Consider the following 19,354-nt stretch of genomic DNA (forward strand, 5'->3'; position numbering starts at 1 on the left):
ATTTCGACCAGTCTACTGGCATTGCACAGCACATGGACACCTTTGCTCGAAATGTGGTATACGTTGAAACGCGGTCGCCGCTGTTGGAATGATGCAAAACCAGAAAAGCCTGAGAGACTGGGGGAGAGACTTCAACACTGTTTCTTGCGAAAAGCAGTGGTAGCACAATCTAGCATCACTACAAAATTGTGCCACACTTGCCTCTGCACTTTAGAGTCGCAATGCCAGACGGCACTTCCCCTGCCCTTCCCTGGAAGCTCAGCATTGGCATCTTTCGCATCCTTCGATCTCATGGTAGACTATTCCTTCATATCATGTGGCCACATCAGGTAAGCAACACTGTAAAACTTACTACGCAACAAAAGGGACAACAATGTGCAAGCTTTGTATGTGGTTTGACCGCACAAGAGCCTCTGTTTTAGGAAGGATAATTTTTCAAAACTATTTTGATGCAAGTTGCAGAGCACTCCGCATACAAGTTAGTTTACCGCTAAAGTTAAGTGCCATCAAACTGTTTAAAACAAGTACCAAATTAAAGATGACAGTCACCAGCAAAGGCCACACAGACAGAAAATTGGCTCACGTCTTTATTAGAAAAATTAGTTTGAAATTGATTACAAAAGCAGTCATGAGAAACCAGAACATGATAGCCTCAGTTGCTGATGTACCAGAAATCCAATGCAACACAACAAAAATAGCATGTTTTTGTACACACACAATCCACCTCCCCCCAATGCTTACCTACACTAACATGAACAGTATGGCCAGGCTGTAGAAAGTTCACAGCACAGGATTGCAACATAAATTTGGGCCTTATAAGTAATGCCTTATAAGTAATATCATCATATGTGTAATGCATAGTCAGTTCAAAGCAAAGAATATACTCCAATTTTATAACTAGTAGAAATAAACACCATAAAGCATTAACTAAACATACCCAATGGTGCAAGCTTTATGAGGAGGAACAGGAACATTGAGATAACGTCCAGCTCTCAAATTACCTTGGCCCTCAAACAAATATACTCTAACCAAGTTATTTGTTGCCCTGTGGAACCTATAGCTTTCTTGTCCAATCAATCCTGCAGGAGCACAGCAAATGACCCCTGGATTACCTCACCAGTGTTGGACTATTTTTCAAACAATTACAACTGTAACTAGAATAGCTAGAAAGATAGTTATGCCATTTTCTTTGGGAAGTACACTGAGCAGTTCATTCACTGATTAATTTAGCAGAGGAGGCTTGCACAACCATAGCACTATGGAATCATGCCGTGAAGCAGTTCGCTATCATTCACAAACATGGTGCCCTACATGTAGCAGCTGCACACTTTCCTCCCCAATAATGATCATCAACTGCAAACCAATAAGCATGGAATAACATTCATGCAGTCCACACTATTCTGATTACATCATATCACTGTAGGTTACACAGTGATGCAAAATACTTAGAGATCAGATGAAGTGTGCATGACCAACATGTATTATGATGCTTGCTACAACTTTCAAAAGTAATCAGTGGGAAAAACACTATCGAACACTATGACAGCACAATATGCCGCAACGAAAATTCTGTCCTCAGATTCGTGTGATCCCTTCAGTGCTTTTCACTACTTTCTTTACTTAATCTATGGCAGCCATTGAGCCTGCATTAGTGAATCACTTATATTGCAAAGGCGCAACACAGTGATGCTTGTAGGGAGAGTTGGTGATTCATAAAAGTAAAACAGCAAGTAACAAAGCAGAACAAAGGTGTCATCATGGGTTCCTTCATCATATTGTTACACGGTGTTTTACCATCATGCAACAAAGGTTCTATGCAAACCTTGTAAAAGTATTTTAGCACTTCTGGTTTGCAAAAGCACCTCCTCTTTGTTTTCTATTTGAAAACACTGTGAACAATGTTTGGGGTGTACTTTATGCCACACCACATACGAGTAAAAAAAGTTAGCTGCATCAATAACGTTTAGTATACATATAATAAAAAAATAAGTGTTATGCAAGATAACATTAGACATGCTAGTAGTAATGGTGACTATGGTCCCCTCACCATTTTAAGTATTACATGCTCACATAAAAGTAAAAAGTGCACAGCTTCAATTGCAGATAGTTTACATTACTGTGTCCTAAACTCAACCACCGTATACTTACTAATTGCCCCATATAAAGGCAAAAGTAACAAGTTACTATTTCCACTTAAGACATGCAAAGTTGTTCAAGTATGTCATAACCATCTACTGACCGAAGAACACAGATAATCCATTTGTTCTTTTGAAGTTGCCTTAGTGCAGAAGTCAGCGTGGTTAGCTCACTTTGGATACCCATGGACATCCAAAAGGTGTGCTTCAGGACCATCATGTGGCTTTGGCCCATCACCAACCTGAACAAATTTCAAGCCCAAAACAAAATCAAGTTAGCATGAGGTCTAAGGCTTCAGGCACTGTCAATTTATTCTTCACTTTTAGATGTAACATTCAATGTTCAGACTAATCTAACATTAAAGGGACACTGACGACAGCTCTACTACAATTCTTATGTTAGCAAAATCAATAGTATGGTATTGATGATGCTGTCTCTTGTCCACCAGCAAAAGATGCATTTATTACCGAGATATTGTGACACGAAGCTGAGTAGGCTTTTTCCTGCCCCTGTGTTTCAATATTTCAAACTTGATTTTTTTCCCAGTATTACGTAGATGGGGTTTTGAAATGACGCAAACATGATGTAAAGACACTCAGCAAATGCCGGCGCTGGCCGGAGCCGTCACTTCGTGTTGACAGCCATAGATCCACTCCCCAAGCTATTAGAGCTCGAAAATGAAGTTCATGTGATGAACCTACATGCACCTCATGTGTGTCGTGCATGTATGTTCTGTGGCCGATGGACAATTGGACGTGTCTGCGGCACGATAGACCTTCCACCACGACAATGGCAAGCACAGAGCGACTGAAATTGTTTAACCATTTACCTTCTTCAGCACGACGCAATGCATGACCACAGTCGATCTGATGAAGGTTCTTGTGAAGAGGTTATCAAAGGCTGAGCCCGATTATGTCCAAGGCTTCACTGTTCTAAAGCATGAGATTTTCCTGAAGATGCGTATGTAGTGCAGGGGTTTTTGCACGACCCATTCATGAATGTCAAGAGCACCCCTGTCACTTTTTGGTACTGTGGCACGCGGGCGAAGCTAGTTAGTCTTCTGTCAGTCCCTGGAATTTCAGGATTGCAACATCGCCACTGCACTGCAGCCAAACAGGAAAATCCTCAGCATTGCAAGAGTCGGTGCCAGGTTTCCACAATTCAGTGAGTGAAGATTGAAATGAAGACACTGATCTTAAATAGAGGTCATCAACATGACAGCTAAGTTTGAATACGATAGTGTCAAATATGCTACAAATGTGTCTTCACTGACCACCTCGGGGCAAACTGCAAGGCTGCAGAGTACAAATGTTGCAGGGCATACAACCATGAAATGTGTACTGCAGCATGTCCCTGGTGTGGAGAAGACCATGCTATCAAAGAGTACAGGAAAAAGGCTTTTGCCACTGTCGTAGTTGGGGACAAAGAGACCGCACCGCCACTCAAGAAATGGGAGCAGCCTGCAGCAGCCCTCACCAATGGCTGCGAGTTCGGTAGCAGCCAGTGGCAACAGTGTTGACAAGAAGGTCAGCAGCTCTGCAGTAAATGCCACTGCAAGCAATGCTTCTTGTAGTGACGCACCAGCACAGACAACAAATGAAACTGAAATAGTTGCTCCTGCAGAGTCCTCAGCTGCTACTGAACACCCCACGTAAGTACCAAAACAAGGGAACCAGCAGACGGTTACCCCACCATCATAGAGGCAGTAACAGAACACAGCGACATGAATGCAACCTGCGCCCTCCCTAAGCGCAAATGCAGCTCTTGCAAGAAGTCAAAAAAGGAGACTGTGGCTTCGTCCAAATCACCTGAAGAAGCCCTGCTAACCAAACATGGCTTCCTTAAGAACCCACCAACATCTGACAACTCACTAGAAAGTGCAGCACAGAGCTCCTCTCAATAAGAGCTACGCCAGCTCTCTATCCGAAAGGACCAATGAATCAATATTGCAAATAACCCCTCTCCTCTACATGTTAGCGTTGTTCGCTTAGCTACAAAATAAGCGTAGGAAATACTCAACATGCCCACGGTATGTGTGATCGAAGCAGGTGCTTAAATTCCAACACAGCATGCCACACACCCGCAAGGACATGCCGCATCCATTTTGCTTGCAGAATTTAGCGAAAGGTACCCTCACCTTAAATGAAATATCTAGTCAGCTGGTAGCAGATACATTTATACTCAGTTGTGTATAATTACTCATACTCCGCTCATGTAGGCACATGCTCGTGTGCAGATCAATGTACGCTGGCACCTCTTCCTTTTTTTTATTTTTATTAATGTGAATGTCCCTGAAATTTATCTGCAGATTTGTTAGGTATTTGTTTCTAGATAACTGGTGTTATGGTACCCAGCACACCGGCAGAGATTGGTAATGATGTTATATTGACCAGAATAACTGGTGAAATAGAAGGTGAAATAGCTGGGCATGACAGCAATGTAGCTATGTCATTATTAGATAATTCCAGGGATGACTACACATCAAAAGCGAACTAGCACTCTTTATAGAACTGTATGGCTACCTTCTTTGAGAGAACTGTTGACTAAAATTGGGCTTTATTTAAGAATACAGTTTCGTCGCTATACTCCGTTTCATACATCAAGTGCAACACTGCCCAAACTAGAGCTTTTGTTTGTGCTCCCCACATCTGCGATGAAAAATAGTGCCCACTCTTGACGAAAGGAAATAATAGTTGCTTTGTCTGCAAGCTTAATACATTTTAAATTTGCCATCAACTCCATAAAAAGCACCTTTTTTAGGGAGAAAAGATCGGATTTGGTGAATTTGTATGCTTTGGTTGGTTGGTTCGTGGGGTTTAACGTCCCAAATCGACTCAGGCTATGAGAGACGCCGTAGTGGAGGACTCCGGATATTTCGACCACCTGGGGTCTTTAACATGCGCTGACATCGCACAACACACGGGCGCCTTGTATGTTTTGTTTGTAGTTTTCTTTCACGTCGCGTTTTCATGGCCCCATAACCCTGCCAGCGCTACGCAATGCAGAGAGCTCGACTGCTTCTTCGGAGTGAATTTTTTTCTATAAGATCCGCACTGCGAAGATGTCCAGGCACCCGAAGCAAGTCATTGCAAACGTGTATGCTCGGAATAGAGCCTGTTCTCACAGAAACCACTCGGCCACGAAACGAGCACGTAGTGATATGCCTTTTTTTTTTCTTGTGGACTACTTGCGTAGCTTTCGCTGCGTTGCAACTGATGTATGAAACAGAGTACAGTCAACAAGTACGTCCCAATGTGCCGAATTTCAAAACTATCCCCATCACCATGGTTCACCGTCGCCATGAAAAGACTTTTGAATAAGAAGCGCTTCTTTCGCCTTGCAAAACGTGCAAACACTATGGAACGTTGGTCTGCATATGGCAACATTCTCCGAACTTACCGACTAGCTATCAAAGCCAAGCGCATGTTCCTAAATAACACACTGCTGTCACTCCTTTCTACTAATCGGTCTAAGTTCTGGAACATAATCCTGTAACCCTGTAAACACTTTGAGCCGGAACAGTCCGAAGGCTGTGGCTATGAAAGTTCCGTTCTTTTGAACGTGTCCCTTGGTGCACCCGCCGATGCAGCTCGCAGTAGTATATTTGCACCGGGAGGTCCTGGCTGGCACCTGAACCTCGTCCCCAGTAGCAGTGCCTTCCAGGCTCAATCGCTTTGCCATGTTACAGGTGCGACCGCCAATGCAGTTCGCCAAACGAGTTCTAAGACAAGCAAACCTGAGTTACTTGTACAGTTATTGCCAGTCAGAGGCGGCTACTCTTCGCTCCTTTCCCCCGCGCCCGAATGCTGGCCCGGTGGCCACACTATGTCTACACCTGCAAATGCAGCAAGTGCTTCCCGCCCTTTGACGGACAGGCATGCAGCGCACTCAGCATAGGGAAAACCCGAGCTGCATCACAAGCTACCACCCGTTGGCGAATGCTTAATTCCCCTCAGCATTCAGTCGGGATGGCCCACTGGCCTCGATCTGACAACGCCCGAAACAGCGGCACGCACATCACACCAGACGATTGATGAGCGGGCAGTATGCCACACAGAGGGAGACTCTGCAAATGTCCTCGCATCCACTTTGCAACAGCTGTTAAAGCTGGCGCACTCGCCTGGCCCTCGGATAGGCATACTGATACTGACATACAGTGGCTACAGTGGCATGCAGAGCGCCAATGGCTTCCTGCTGGCCTTGCGCCGGTATGAGCTAGCGAGAGACCTGAGCAAGAGCGATATTGTGAGAAGAGTTTTGCCAGTTGCACTCGCCGATCAAGCCGCCTGGTGGTACCTGTTGGTAGGCCACAAAGCGAGCACCATGTCTGATTTTCGACGTTTGTTCAGGGAGGATTTCCTTCTGTATGACAACAAGCAGCGAATGCGGCGAGAACTGGAGCTGCAGACACAGCCATCTGATGAATCGCTTGTAGAGTTCCTACTAGCAATGCAAGAATCATACAAGAACGCCGACCCAGAAGCTTCTCATTCGGAGTGAGTGGAACGCGTTGTCCACCAGTGCCAGACCACATTTGCCCTTTACTTAGGTAGCTGTCCCAAGTATTCAGAGACTTGGAATGGGAACAGTTAGGGATAAGGGTAGATGGAGAATACCTCAGTAAACTGCGATTTGCTGATGACATTGCCTTGCTAAGTAACTGAGGAGATGAACTGCAAGAAATGACTGATGACCTAGACAGGAAAAGTAGGAAGGTAGCCTTGAAAATCAATATGCAGAAGACTAAGGTAATGTTCAACAGTCTCAGGAAGGAACAGCAGTTTACGTTAGGTAGCAAAGCACTGAAAGTAGTAGGCAAATAAGTCTACTTAGGACAGGTAGTAACCGCAGATCCGGACCATGAAAAGGAAATAACAAGAAGAATAAGATTGCGATGGAGCGCATTTGGCAAGCACTCGCAGATTATGACTAGCGGCTTACCGGCATCGCTCAAGAGGAAAGTATACAACAGTTGCATCTTACCTGTACTCACCTATGGGGCTGAAACGTGGAGGCTAACCAAGAAGGTTCTATTTAAGTTGAGGACAACGCAGAGGGCTATGGAACGAAAAATAGTAAGGGTAATATTAAGAGATAGGAAGCGCGCAGAGTGGGCCAGAGAAATAACTCAAGTTACCGACATTCTAGCGGAAATTAAGAAGAAGAAATGGGCATGGGCAGTAGTGAAAAGAGAGGATAACCGATGGTCGCTTAGGGCAACAAACTGGATTCCAAGGGAAGAAAAGCGTAGCAGGGGGCGGCAGAAAGTTAGGTGGGCGAATGAGGTTAAGAAGTTCGCAGGGGTCAAGTGGATGCAGCTAGCACAGAACCGGGTTAATTGGAGGAATATGGAAGAGGCCTTCGCGCTGCAGTTGGTATAGTCAGACTGATGATGATGATGAAGACAAGGCTTTACCTCTGAGAAATTGCTCATATGATTAACGCTGTAAAAAACATTTAACACTCCAACAAGCTACATTTTACGAGTGACACGATATGTGAAAGGTTCGCTTTCGATCGTCCAGAACGTCCAAGTGGAAACTACCTACATGGGCATATCCCCTCACATTAATTGAAATGCGGCTACCGCGGCCGGATATCAGACCCGCAAATTCGTGGTAAACAGAGAAAGCAGAACACCTTAGCGAACGATCCATCAGGCCGAGTCCTTTAGCAATAGAATGTGCTCTTGGTTTTGGTGGCCTTGGTGAAGCATTGTCTGTCGTGAATGTAAGTTATCTGCATGTTCCGAGTGTGTCACCGCATTTAACAAAGAAGTGATGGCTCTTAGGTGACCGGATAAAGCCACATATTTCATGCTTTGTTTTCGTTTTGTGTGCCAGTTCTTGATTTCGCATGCCACGCATGCAAGCACTGATAAATCTGCAGCTGAAGTTGAAAACAGATGGAAGAAAACGGCTGCCACGCTTCTCAAGTTTACCAGCAGCTTGCAAACCTGCACTCAAAGCTGCATAGAAACCATACACAGGCCGTTGCTAAATTGTTCCCTTCTGCCACCTAGTTAGTTTTTAAAACATGCCGCTCAGTTTGGCCAATGGATTGGGTATTACGAATGCACGGAGGTGAAGGCGAGTTGAACAAATGCCGAAATCGCGTACTTGTGGTGTAAGACACTGATAGCTAGAAATATTTTGGCAGGAAATCCTTGTCAACATTTCGTATTCATGTTTCAGCAGTGAGTAATATTTTAACGTGAACATATTGCGACAAAACACAAGCTGAAATGCTCTGGTGAGACCTGAACCCAGCGCTTTTACCGGCGCATGGACAGCTCGTCGGCGAGCACGCGGTGGGGCCCTGCCGCGCGCGCCGTTCGAGGCGGCCATGACAGACGCCTGCTTCAAAGAGCACGCGCTAGCCATACATCGCGTAGATGGAGCCACGGTCGAAATGCGAGAGGAGCAGCAGTGCCGGAGGATGCTTTTAATTTATTGAAGGGCTTTAGTCTCAATGCTCCCATCTCCGCAGTCGGAAGGGAAAACGCATACAAACCCAGTCACTGCCGGCGGATAAAGACAGTGAGTTTCCGTGTCAGCTGCCGCGACTGGTAGTGGCGGCCTGTCAGCACGCTTTTCATCCGCAATCGAAAAAAGAATGCAGATTGCTGGCCAATGCCGGTGCGCTGACAGAACACTGTGACCGACTCTTGTCGTTAGACAACTTTGACGAGATGTTCACAGACCGGACGGGATGCACCAATCTAGTGCAGCACCGCACAGCAACGGGTGATGTGCTGCCCTGAAAATGTAACCCAATGCCCATCAGTGCTGCTAAAAGGCAAGCAATCGATGAGGCTCTCCAGGAGTTGCTCGATGCTGGTCTTATATGCCATTCTGAAAGTCCTTGGGGGTTCCCAGTGGTACCTGTCCCAAAGATCTCTCTTGGCGCTTGAGCGTAGACTATCGGCACCTGAATGAGGTCACGGAGAAAGATGCGTACTCCTTTCCGAGAAAAGACGAGATCATCTCCAACCTCGGCGGCACTAAGTTCTTCTCGATACTTGACGCAAGCAAAGGTGTACCTGCAGGTCGAAATGCGACCAGGCAACGAGTACAAAATGGTGTTCTCATGTCACAGAGGGCTTTTCCACTTCAACAGAATGCCCTTTAGTTGGTCCGGAGCTCCAAGCACATTCCAGAGGCTGATAGACCGTGCACTCAGCAATGCCCGATGGCATCATGCCCTTTCCTACCTGTACGATGTAATCAGTCTACTCCCACACATTCGAGGAGAACACCTCGATCACCTCAGAGACGTTCTGGGAAAGCTCAGGTTCGCTGGCCTCACAATCAATGCCGCAAAAGAGCAGATATGCCAGGCTCAGGTGAGCTTGCGTGGATATTGAGTTGAACAGGGGCAGGAGTCTCCTGATCCAGATAAACTTCGGGCGATCCTGGAGTTTCCTACGACAGTAGATGCCAGCGCTGTTCGCCAATATCTCTGTATGGCGGTATACTACTGACAATTCATTCCTAACTGTGTGCGACTGCAATCACCCTTGGCACGATTGCTAAAAATGTATTCCCCTTGAAAATGGCGAGATGAGCAGGAAAGGAGCTTTCACCAGCTCTCCACGCCATCGTTGAAACAGCAGCTCTGAAGCTGCCTGACCAAAACAAACCATTCATTATCCAAACCAATGCCTGTGATATCAGAGTCGGCGCTGTACTCCTCCAGATGGATGGGGATCAGCTGCGACAAGTGTCGTTTGCGAGCCATGCGCTCTCGCAGGCAGAACACAATTACTCAGTGACGGAAAAGGAATGTAGTTAGCTAGAATAGCAGCTTGGGCATGTTGGTTATGCATCTTGAGGTAACAGCGCGGAACGTGGACGGGAGCACAAGATCTGACGACGACACAACAGCGCTCGTTCTTTCATCTTCTGATCTTGTGCTCCCGTCCACGTTCCGCGCTGTTACCTCAAGAGGAAAAGGAATGCTTGGACGAATGCTTGGCCATTATCTACGCACTGCAATGGTTTGAAATGCACATAGAGGGAACAAGGCTCACGGTCGAGACCGACCACATGGCCTTAACCTGGCTGAAATGCCTACGCGAGCCCCGTGGTCGGCTGGCGCGGTGGGCACTGGCACTACAACGTTTCAGAGTTCGAAGTGCGCTACTGCAAAGGGACTGTCAATGCAGTCACGAACGCACTGACGGGCACCAGTCACTGACACCCAACTGGCAGGTGAAGACAAGGGGGAGACGGAAGGGCAGCTCTCTCCCCCCTTCCGCAGAGAGAGCACGCGGCGGGGAGTGCCCCGTCGGCTAAGCCCCGAGAGCATGTGCGCTTTGTGGGAGCAGTGGTCCCCCTCGAAGTTGTGTTCAGCAAAGAAGAGCTCCTCAGGGCTCAGCAAGAAGACTCGTACTGTCAGGAGTTAATCAATTCTCTTAGCGAAGACAGATGCTCTGACAACTCAGGCCAAATTGCCCTGCGAAGCCACTGGTAGCGTGGTTGGCGCTAACTCTAGTGTAGCTGGTACTGCTACGAGTGAGTTAGAGAACTTTCTGCTGGACCATAAAGGAGCTTTGCTAAAGTAAGTGCCAGACAAAGCCTCCAGTGAGTGCTTTAAAGTCGCGATTCCGCGCAAACTGCGCCACGCCGCTATGCGGCACTATCATGAAGCCGACGGTCATGGTAACGCCCAGAAAACATGGCGGAAGCTTTGTCGGTTTGCTACCTGGCCCAGAACAAAGGCTGACGTATGTTGATACATGCGAACATGCCACATCTGCCAAGAAAGCCTCGAGGTGGAAACCCACTTGGCTTATTCCAGCCCATCATAAGCACGAAGCCATGGGAGATCTTGCATTGCTATTTGATGGGGCCGCTGCTGAGCAGCAAAAAGGTGTACAAATACGTGCTCGTTATTACGTACCATTTCAGTGCTTTCGCTGAACTCTACCCGCTGCAGAAAGCTACTGCCCTGGAGATCCTAGGAAAGCTGTCGTGTTTTGTCGTTTTGACTTCCCCTAGCGACTGAAAACTGACAACGCCACGTACATCATGTCCAAGGTTTTTCATGATGTGTGCGCAGCAATGGGTGTACGGCAGCTGAAAACCACGTGCTACTATCCCATCCAATGTGAGCGCCAAAATCGAGACATCAAGCCGCTCCTGGGCGCAAATGCGCGGTCGCATAATGATTGGGATGAGCACTTGGACGCCATATCCTTCACTCTGCGCACGAATGTAAATCGCTCGACCGGCTTCACGCCGGCTTCTCTCATGTTTGGCAGGGAGCTGAACACATCAACGGACACGATCCTGACCCAGAGGTCAGGTGAGTCCGCAAAGACGAGACCAATGTCGACGACTAGGCACGGCGATTGCGAGAGCGTTTGGCTAGTGCCATTAAGGAGGCGAGCCGCACCCGTGAGAAGGCCAGGGCAAGCCAGAAGTGAGCTACGGCCAAGCCAGCACTGACCTTGAGTTCTAGTTGGGAGACACAGTTCTGAGGCGAAATCATGTTCTCAGCGATGCATCCACGGGATTTGCGGCCGGCCTTGCGCCACGATGGGTCGGCCCCTTTGCGATTGCCGAGAAACATTCGTGGCTGATTTACCGACTGAAAGACCTGAAGTCAGGCTGAATAAGCAGACCCATTCAAGTGAGAGAGCTGAAGCAGGATTTCCAGAGGAAAGATGCTGTGGAAGCCGAACCGCCCCTCGTTCTGGAGAGCACAGAGGCGAGCAATGCCGAGAGCAGTCTCTACCAACATCGCTAAAACACCCGCAGCCAGCGAAATCGTTGAGGCCGCATGTGTGAAAGTGCACATGCAGGCCTCAAACGTGGTTCTTACCTGCACGATTCGAATTCGAGTTGTTGATGTAGAACGCCAGACATGTAAGTTCGCGCACGAGCATACAAGGGAAGGCAGTCCTTTCCGCGATGTTACAGTGCACAAGATAGGCAAAGTCGCCGAACGTCGCCTGCAGCAACACGAGAGGTCTCATGTGAAGTTATCTGGTACGTGTCAATACACAAGCCGGCGACGTTCCTGTACATGAAGCCTGTGCTAAGCACGTTCAGATGGACCAAGCCCGCCGACTGGCCTTATGACACCGGCACTCCGGGCGCACGGGCCACGTTGTCAGCGTTCAGGCGGCGTGAAGCAGTGAAAGTGATGTTTAGTCTACCAGCCCAGTGGCTGCGCAGGTATATAGTGGTCCCCGGAATAGATTGAATTCGAGCTCGTTCTTGGAGCAGCTCGCATTCGAGTTCGAACAAGTAACTCACGAACGGGAGGGCAAGGAGGTACCAGTGCACTCTGACCTCTCCCACCGCCATCTTGGCTTTCCCAGATTAGAGCATGCCGGTCCAACCCTGACTGAAGATGAACGAGCACTGCCTCCTGCCCTGGTTGAAAATCCCAGGGCATCGATGCTGCCTGAAGTGAGCAGCTCACGATTCCAGCTTTCGAACTTTGCACCTTTGCCCTGGCAGCAACAACCGTGGCCCTAGATGTAGGCCTGCTTCTCTGGGGCACAACCTAGTGTCCAGCGGCAGGGAACTGCTGAAGAGCCAGATCAATGGCAGCAAAGGGTCGAAGCGACACACGCTTGCGCACCCAGGCGGACGCCTTGATTGAGGTAGGAGGGGTGTGGGAAGAAATACATCACCGGCTTTGTCTGAGTTAGTGAAGCGGCGTTTGGCTCCGAGAGTGGAGCTGCAGCCCCGTAGAGAACCCCACAATATATATTAACAACCTTCCGATTGGGATTAACCTTTCCCCTAAGCTTCTTGCTGATGACTATGTTCTTTTTCGTGCAATACATTATGTTGATAGTTCCCTTCTTCAGTCCGGTCTTGATAATGTCTTAATTTGGTGTCAGCAATGGTCTATGGTTCCCAATCTATCAAAATGCAAAATTGTCTTACACATCTAACCTGTCTAAAACGTTCGATCACAAGATTAATGGAGTTTCATTACAGAATGTTTCATCTTATAAATATCTGGACGTTCACATCCCTAACAACTTATCCTGACGCATGCACATAGAATACGTAATGCAAACCGTGTTCTTGGTTACATACGCAGAAACTTCTCTCGGGCTCCATCCCATTTGAAATTACTTTCATATTGTGACATATATGCCCTGCATCGCTGGAAGTTGAAGATGACAACGATCAGCAACAGTGACACAGAAGAAGACAAAGTGGTAGCAACGGTTGATGCTAGTAGAAGGTCGACGCTGCTGTGTTTCTCTGTTTTGTGTGCTGTGCCCTTCTGGACTAACCTTCATGGACTAACCTTGCCACGTATAATCTTGGTGGAGGTGCGGGGTATAGACCGTTTACAGCGAGTAGTTCCACTCTTCCCTAACAGGTGGCGCCACTAGGACGGCCGTCATTGCTGGCCTTCGCAACGCATCGGCGCGCAGTGCTAACTGCTGCTGTGTATCTTGTGTAAGAATACCAGCTGACTTTTAAACAGCGCTGCTTTGATGCAGGTGTCATCTGTATTGTCGAAGTATTCTGCGAGGAAGTAGAGCTAATGACCCTGTTGTTTATTGGCGGAAGAACAGAAGACGCTTTCTACATAAGGTGCACATCATGGCCTAGGCAACCGTTTTTCTGGGAGATGTATCACGAGCTCATGTTCCTTTCTGGGACAAGAAAGCGCCTGTGAATTGCAGAGAATGGCTATACCTCACGCCCCAGCTCGTTTTAGCACCTGCAGTAGCCATGGGAATGCGAGAACGACCCTGACGTTTTCTAAGGAATTTGATATTGAGTCTGCACTGCTGCCGAGTTTTTTTTTCGAAGGGCGTTAAGAGGTACCTTGACGTTGCTATTAATGTCTATGCAGTTATACGAATTGATTGCGCAGAGAAGGAAAGTTAGTGTGGGCATGTAAGTGAATCTGTTTACTTTAATTAGGTACTATTCCCTAGGATATGCGGGATCGAATCTCGATCGGCCTCGGTGGCTGCTTTACGCTGGAGCCAAAAACCCAGGCGCCCGTGTTTTGTGCGATATCAGTGCACATTAAAGAACCCCAAGGGGATGAGAATTTCCGCAGTCCTCCAGCTCATAGCCTGAGTCGCTTTGGGACGTAACACCGCACAAACAAAACCAAACTTTAATTAGACAAGTACTGCTGAAATACATGTAATAACTGCTGCTTTTATGAAACTAATGCACGGACCAATGATGAAATTTACCATGATAAGATTTTTTTATATCCCCGCTTGCTTGGGCTGCGTACTGTGCGTTCTGAATTCCGGTGCAGTTTCCAGTCACCTTCGCCCGAGCGCAGGTGAACGCCGCTGAGCGCCTGATGCGGCCTTCAAGCCAGGATGTTTACAGCAGATAAAATTATATCTTATCAATTATCGGGGATTACACGCGCGTCCATATTGAGCAGTAATTATTGGGCACAATGTTAAATGAACATTCATAATGCGTCTCAGCCAGCATAGTCTGAGCAATGCATGCGTTCGCCCTTTGCGCAAGAAAATTTAAAAAAAATAAGTTTGAGGGAATAATCAGTTTGCAATCTATTCAGTTTTACAGAAAGTCACGTTTTCCACAAAGAGCACTAGAAAGGGAATTGATAAAAAAAGCAAAACAGAAAACCGAGTCGACGGCTGATGGGTTTGTCGAAACGTTCTAGCCAATGCAGACATTTAGGAGGACGCAATAAATGAACTACGTGGTTAAATTAAACATTTTTTAGCATCTACACATGCTATAGGCATACACATGAAGTTAATTGCCTGTCTACAAGCTCGTTGTCCCCAGCAAAAGCTGGTACGCCGCACCGTGCAGCCGAGTACCAGCGTGCCGGAAGCCGTCAAACCAGAAGGCCTGAAGGCCGGCGATGGCGGAAGGGTCACGTGATCAAATATGGCAGCGCCCATGCGCTCGCGCTGTAAAGGGTCTATATATGTCACATTACTCCCCCCCCCCCGCAAACTAACCTTGCCACGTAACAATATCAAACACTAATACGGCCAAAGCTAGAATATGCGCCATCAATATGGGGCCCCGCGCAACTCACTTTAATCGATGGTATGAAATCTGTTCAGAATCAGTCAGCCAATTATTCTCACATGGCTAGTGTTTCTTTAATGAAATCGAAACTTGGTATGATGAATCTTGCAGTTCATAGATTGGATTGAATTGGAAAACATTTATTCACCAGGTTCAAGGTGAGTTCTTGGTCGCGCTAGATGGTCATCAGACCGTGGCTAACTGCGACCTCGTTGACCCACTCCACTGCTCGGAAGTTACGAGCTGAATTAGGTCCGAGGGAGGTGGATCCTCCGGACAGTTCCACAGGATGTGGTCTAGTGTGGCTCTTTCGCCGCACTTGTTACACTGGGGGGAGTATTGCCCGGGGTACATGAGCGAAAGTACCGCCGGGTTGGGGTGGGAATGGGTTTGCGAGCAACGCCATGTGGTCTCCTGGGTCTTCGTGAGCGATTTATGCGGTGGAGGGAAGACGCGTCTTTCGAGGTGAAAGTGGTGTGTTGTGAGATGTGGTCAAGCCATCTTTTGAGAAACTCGGGTCAGAGGAGCCCACTGCCCGGCTGACGAAACCACGGGCGTAATCGTGGGCTGCCTCGTTCCCCGGGTTGCCCGAGTGGGCCTGAACCGATAACAACTCGATCTCCCTTGGGGGGGTGTGGTGGGTGCTAGTGAGGATTTGGAGAGAAGTAGGGGAGACGCGGCCCCTCGCAAAGTTGCGTATGGCTGCTTTGAAATCGCTGAAAATAATGTCAGCTGAGGTGTTGGCTATAGCTAATGCAATGGCCGCTTCCTCCGCTGTCTCGGAGGAGGTGGTGTATACCGTGGCAGCTGTTAGGGGCGAACCGGTCCCGGTCACTGCGCCTATCGCGTACGCTTTGTGTGGTGCTAGATATTCCGCTGCGTCCACGTAAGCGGCTGCAGGGTAGTCCTTGTATTTGGCGTGTAAGGCGCGGGCTCTCGCCTTGCGCCTTCCCTCGTGGTGCGTAGGGTGCATGTTCTTAGGTAGGGGTTTAACAGTGAGCATTCTGTGTACTTCGGGGAAGAGTTGTTTCGAGTCCGTCCTCGGGTAGGGGTTGGGCGTTGATCTTTATACGGTGCAAGATGGCCCTACCTGCCTTGGATCGCATAAGAGATGCGCATTGGGAAGTGAGGTGTGCTTCGCACAGTTCGGGTAGTGTATTGTGTATGACAAGGGCTAGCAATCTGTCGGTAGGCGTGTTGTGCGGAAGACTGAGCGCTGTCTTGTAAGCTTGATGGATGAGGCACTCTATCTTGATCTTTTCCGCTTGATAGAGGTGCAGGTACGGTAGAGTGCACGAACCTACTGAGGACGAATGCCTGGATCAGTTGGCAGAGGTCGTTCTCCCTCATGCCGCGTCTCTTATTGGCTATTCGTCATATGAGCCGGGTGGTTTGATTGACCGTGGCGGTCAGTTTGCATATCGTTTCGGTATTCCTGCGGTTGCTCTTCGTAGAAATATTTGAAGCCTCAGTCTTTTACACAGCATTTTCTTTAATAACGAGACACTAAAACAGGAATTTTTTTCTTCTATACCATCCTACATATCATCACGTGTTGATCATCCGCATAAAGTTGCCATCCCAACTTATAAAACGAATGTGCTTTTTAATTCTTTCCTACCGAAGACTAGCACTGAGTGGAACCACATTCTACCTCATATCGCCTGCATTGAAGGTGCATCACCTTTCAAGCCACTTATCACCAAGTATGTCATCGAACAAGCGTTTGCATCATGATTTTTTGCCTTTTGCCTGTACTTTTTAATATGTATTTTTGTTCTTTTTGCACCCACCCCTCATAACGCCCTGCAGGCCTTGAGGGTACTGCAGTAAATAAATAAAGGGGATGACGACTGCGTTACATCAGTGATACCACATCTAACAAACAAAAAGTGCAATATATTCTCATCCACATGATGAAAGAGGTATAGCAAACCTTAATTTTTTCATGATAAAAATGAACAAGACTAGCGAGTTACTTTCCCTTCACCTAATTACAGCACAGAATCAACTTAATGCATTAATGTATGCAAATACGCTTCAACAAGGCACTCTTGGCGCAGTGGTGGCAATAAAGATGATGCTGATACTTTGAAGTATGTATTACGTATTTCGTTTGTTCAAGCTATCTCTGCGAGCCTGCTGCTTCACTTTGTGTGGCTTGTACAAATCGAATCATCGTTTCAGAGCGTAATCAAGCTCTGCACCTTGTCCTGCGTATGCGCAGCAGCGTCGACGTACGGCGTTCTCCACAGCTTAACACGCACATTCCTGCGATCTTAGAGATAACATGCTCTTTCACATCCAGTCACTTTGTAATGTAATGCCACTACACTGCGTATAGAACCCAAGGTGAGCTATATGGCCAGAGATTTGACAGTACAGGCGACCTGCAGTTTTGGCTGGTCCACACACACACTTACCCTTTTCCCATCGATTGCTGACTGCTGTAATAAAGTTAGCGACCACACAATCACTGCTGACAGTGTTCTTATTAAACATGGCAGAATCTTCCCGAGCTTAGATGTCTAAGCCTACAAAGGTGGTCACTCGCCGTTCAGACAGCCGTTGTTCCCAGCGGTCTAGAAGGAAAATGGTGCCCGCAGGCAACTTTGCAGTACTCTGAAGATTTTCCAGAGACTCTATAGGCTAGCAGCAAGAGGAAGCACTATCTAGTGATGGTGTCGGCTACCTGTTTCGATGGTTTCGGTTTCACCACGCTAACCCCACGACCACGGTGCCCACGAAGTACACGCGACCGGAAGGAGGTTGGTCGCACTGCATGATGTAGGGATGCCAAGATGATCCCTCAACATGTTGCATGGATCTCTCACGGGACTCTCCAGAGTTGAGGTTTTACGGTACTATGTGCATGGACGTGCTTAGCCCGCACCAAGGTGGGAAGTACATGGCGGCCATGGTCCAGGAGTCCAAAACGGTGAGCAGGCTCACCTATCAAAGCCCAAAACGTAATCCAAGCGGAGGAGGTGGCCATCGCATAAGCAGCAACACATTCCAATCATAACCAACTTGCGAGACATGTCGGAGCATTCAACAAGCTAGGTCCCGTACCTGGTCTACCTGCCACTGCAAAACAGCTTGTATGCAGGAAGACCACCCTATCATTTCAGTCTGGGCTCCGGCCCACTCGGGGCTAGGAGGAAATGAGGCAGCAGACGAAACCTCCCACTAAATAGTCAAGGGTTCGACAGAATCCCGTCTTGCGAAGGGCGAACATAGTGCTTGAAGAAAACGTACACTCACAAATATTGAAACGAAAATTGCTTAAAACATGAAGTTTCGGGACCCCTACGGGTCCTTTGATCACAATGAAGAATGTGCAAAATGGGCTGCCTCTAACAAACGTGCTTGACAGCGTAGTGAAAGTGCATTGATATCACGGAGATTGACCTTTGTTTGGTTAATAACATTTGTCATGGTCTGTATGTAAAAAGACGGCAGAAGTAATCGTAAATATAAAGATTTCTTTGTGTCCAAGATTGTGTGGTCCTAATCAATGGTTTGATTACAGTAAAAGCTTTTTAATTCAACCTCAATAATTCGAATTTCCGGATAATTCAAACTACACTACTTGGTCCAGCCAAGAGAGATCTGTGTACAAAAAAAGCCCGTTAATTCGAACGCTAGTCGGTTCCGCTACGAATCATTCAAACTACGCACCGCCGCATCTAGGCGGCTTAGCGCACAGCACGTGGCCAAAAAAACACGACCGCGAAACATCGGCATAGTCAAAGGCTGCGCACGTCCAAAACGGGGACAGAAGATGAAACCAGGTAAAACCATAGAGTGGGTAAACCCTAAATGGCACCATGGCCAGCGCAGCGGCCAGCTGAGCTGGAGTGTAGGGGCTCGCACCAGCAACAGTGGTGGCTGCCTGCTCTCTCGCTTGCGCAACCTCCAAAACTCACAACTAAATACTCGTTAATTCGAGCCCTGTTAATTCGCAAATACGGATAAGTACTGTCGGCGCGGTTCTAGCCAATGCCCGTGGAACCTGGGTATGATTTCGGATGGCCACTACAAGTTACGTGGGAAACGTTCTTTTTTTTTTTTTTTTTTGCAAGAGGCTTTCAATGCTTTCGCCCATAAGTAATCAATGAAAGCACACGATCACCCGCGATCATGATGCGGGCTTTTGCATTGTTCGCTTCAAAGGGTGTTTGCTGTTGTCG

General features: G+C 47.6%; 1 protein-coding gene across 3 annotated transcripts in view; it reads right to left on the bottom strand.

Annotated features, from left to right (window-relative positions):
* Window positions 1–573: 573 nt before the first annotated feature.
* Window positions 574–19,354, bottom strand: part of Mvd (mevalonate diphosphate decarboxylase) — a 133,017-nt gene continuing 114,236 nt past the window's right edge. For 2 of the 3 annotated variants that reach the window (XM_084589691.1, XM_084589693.1), the window contains one exon: window positions 574–2,377. In XM_084589691.1, coding sequence (XP_084445817.1) covers window positions 2,306–2,377 — 72 coding nt within the window. In that variant the 3' untranslated portion in view covers window positions 574–2,305. Of the gene's footprint in view, window positions 2,378–7,144; window positions 7,195–19,354 lie in introns of those variants that run through there. The other variant, XM_084589692.1, reaches the window with a different exon arrangement.

This window comes from Amblyomma maculatum, chromosome 1 (genome assembly GCF_055883805.1).
Source record: "Amblyomma maculatum isolate TAMU_Amacu chromosome 1, ASM5588380v1, whole genome shotgun sequence".
Lineage (NCBI taxonomy): Eukaryota > Metazoa > Arthropoda > Arachnida > Ixodida > Ixodidae > Amblyomma > Amblyomma maculatum.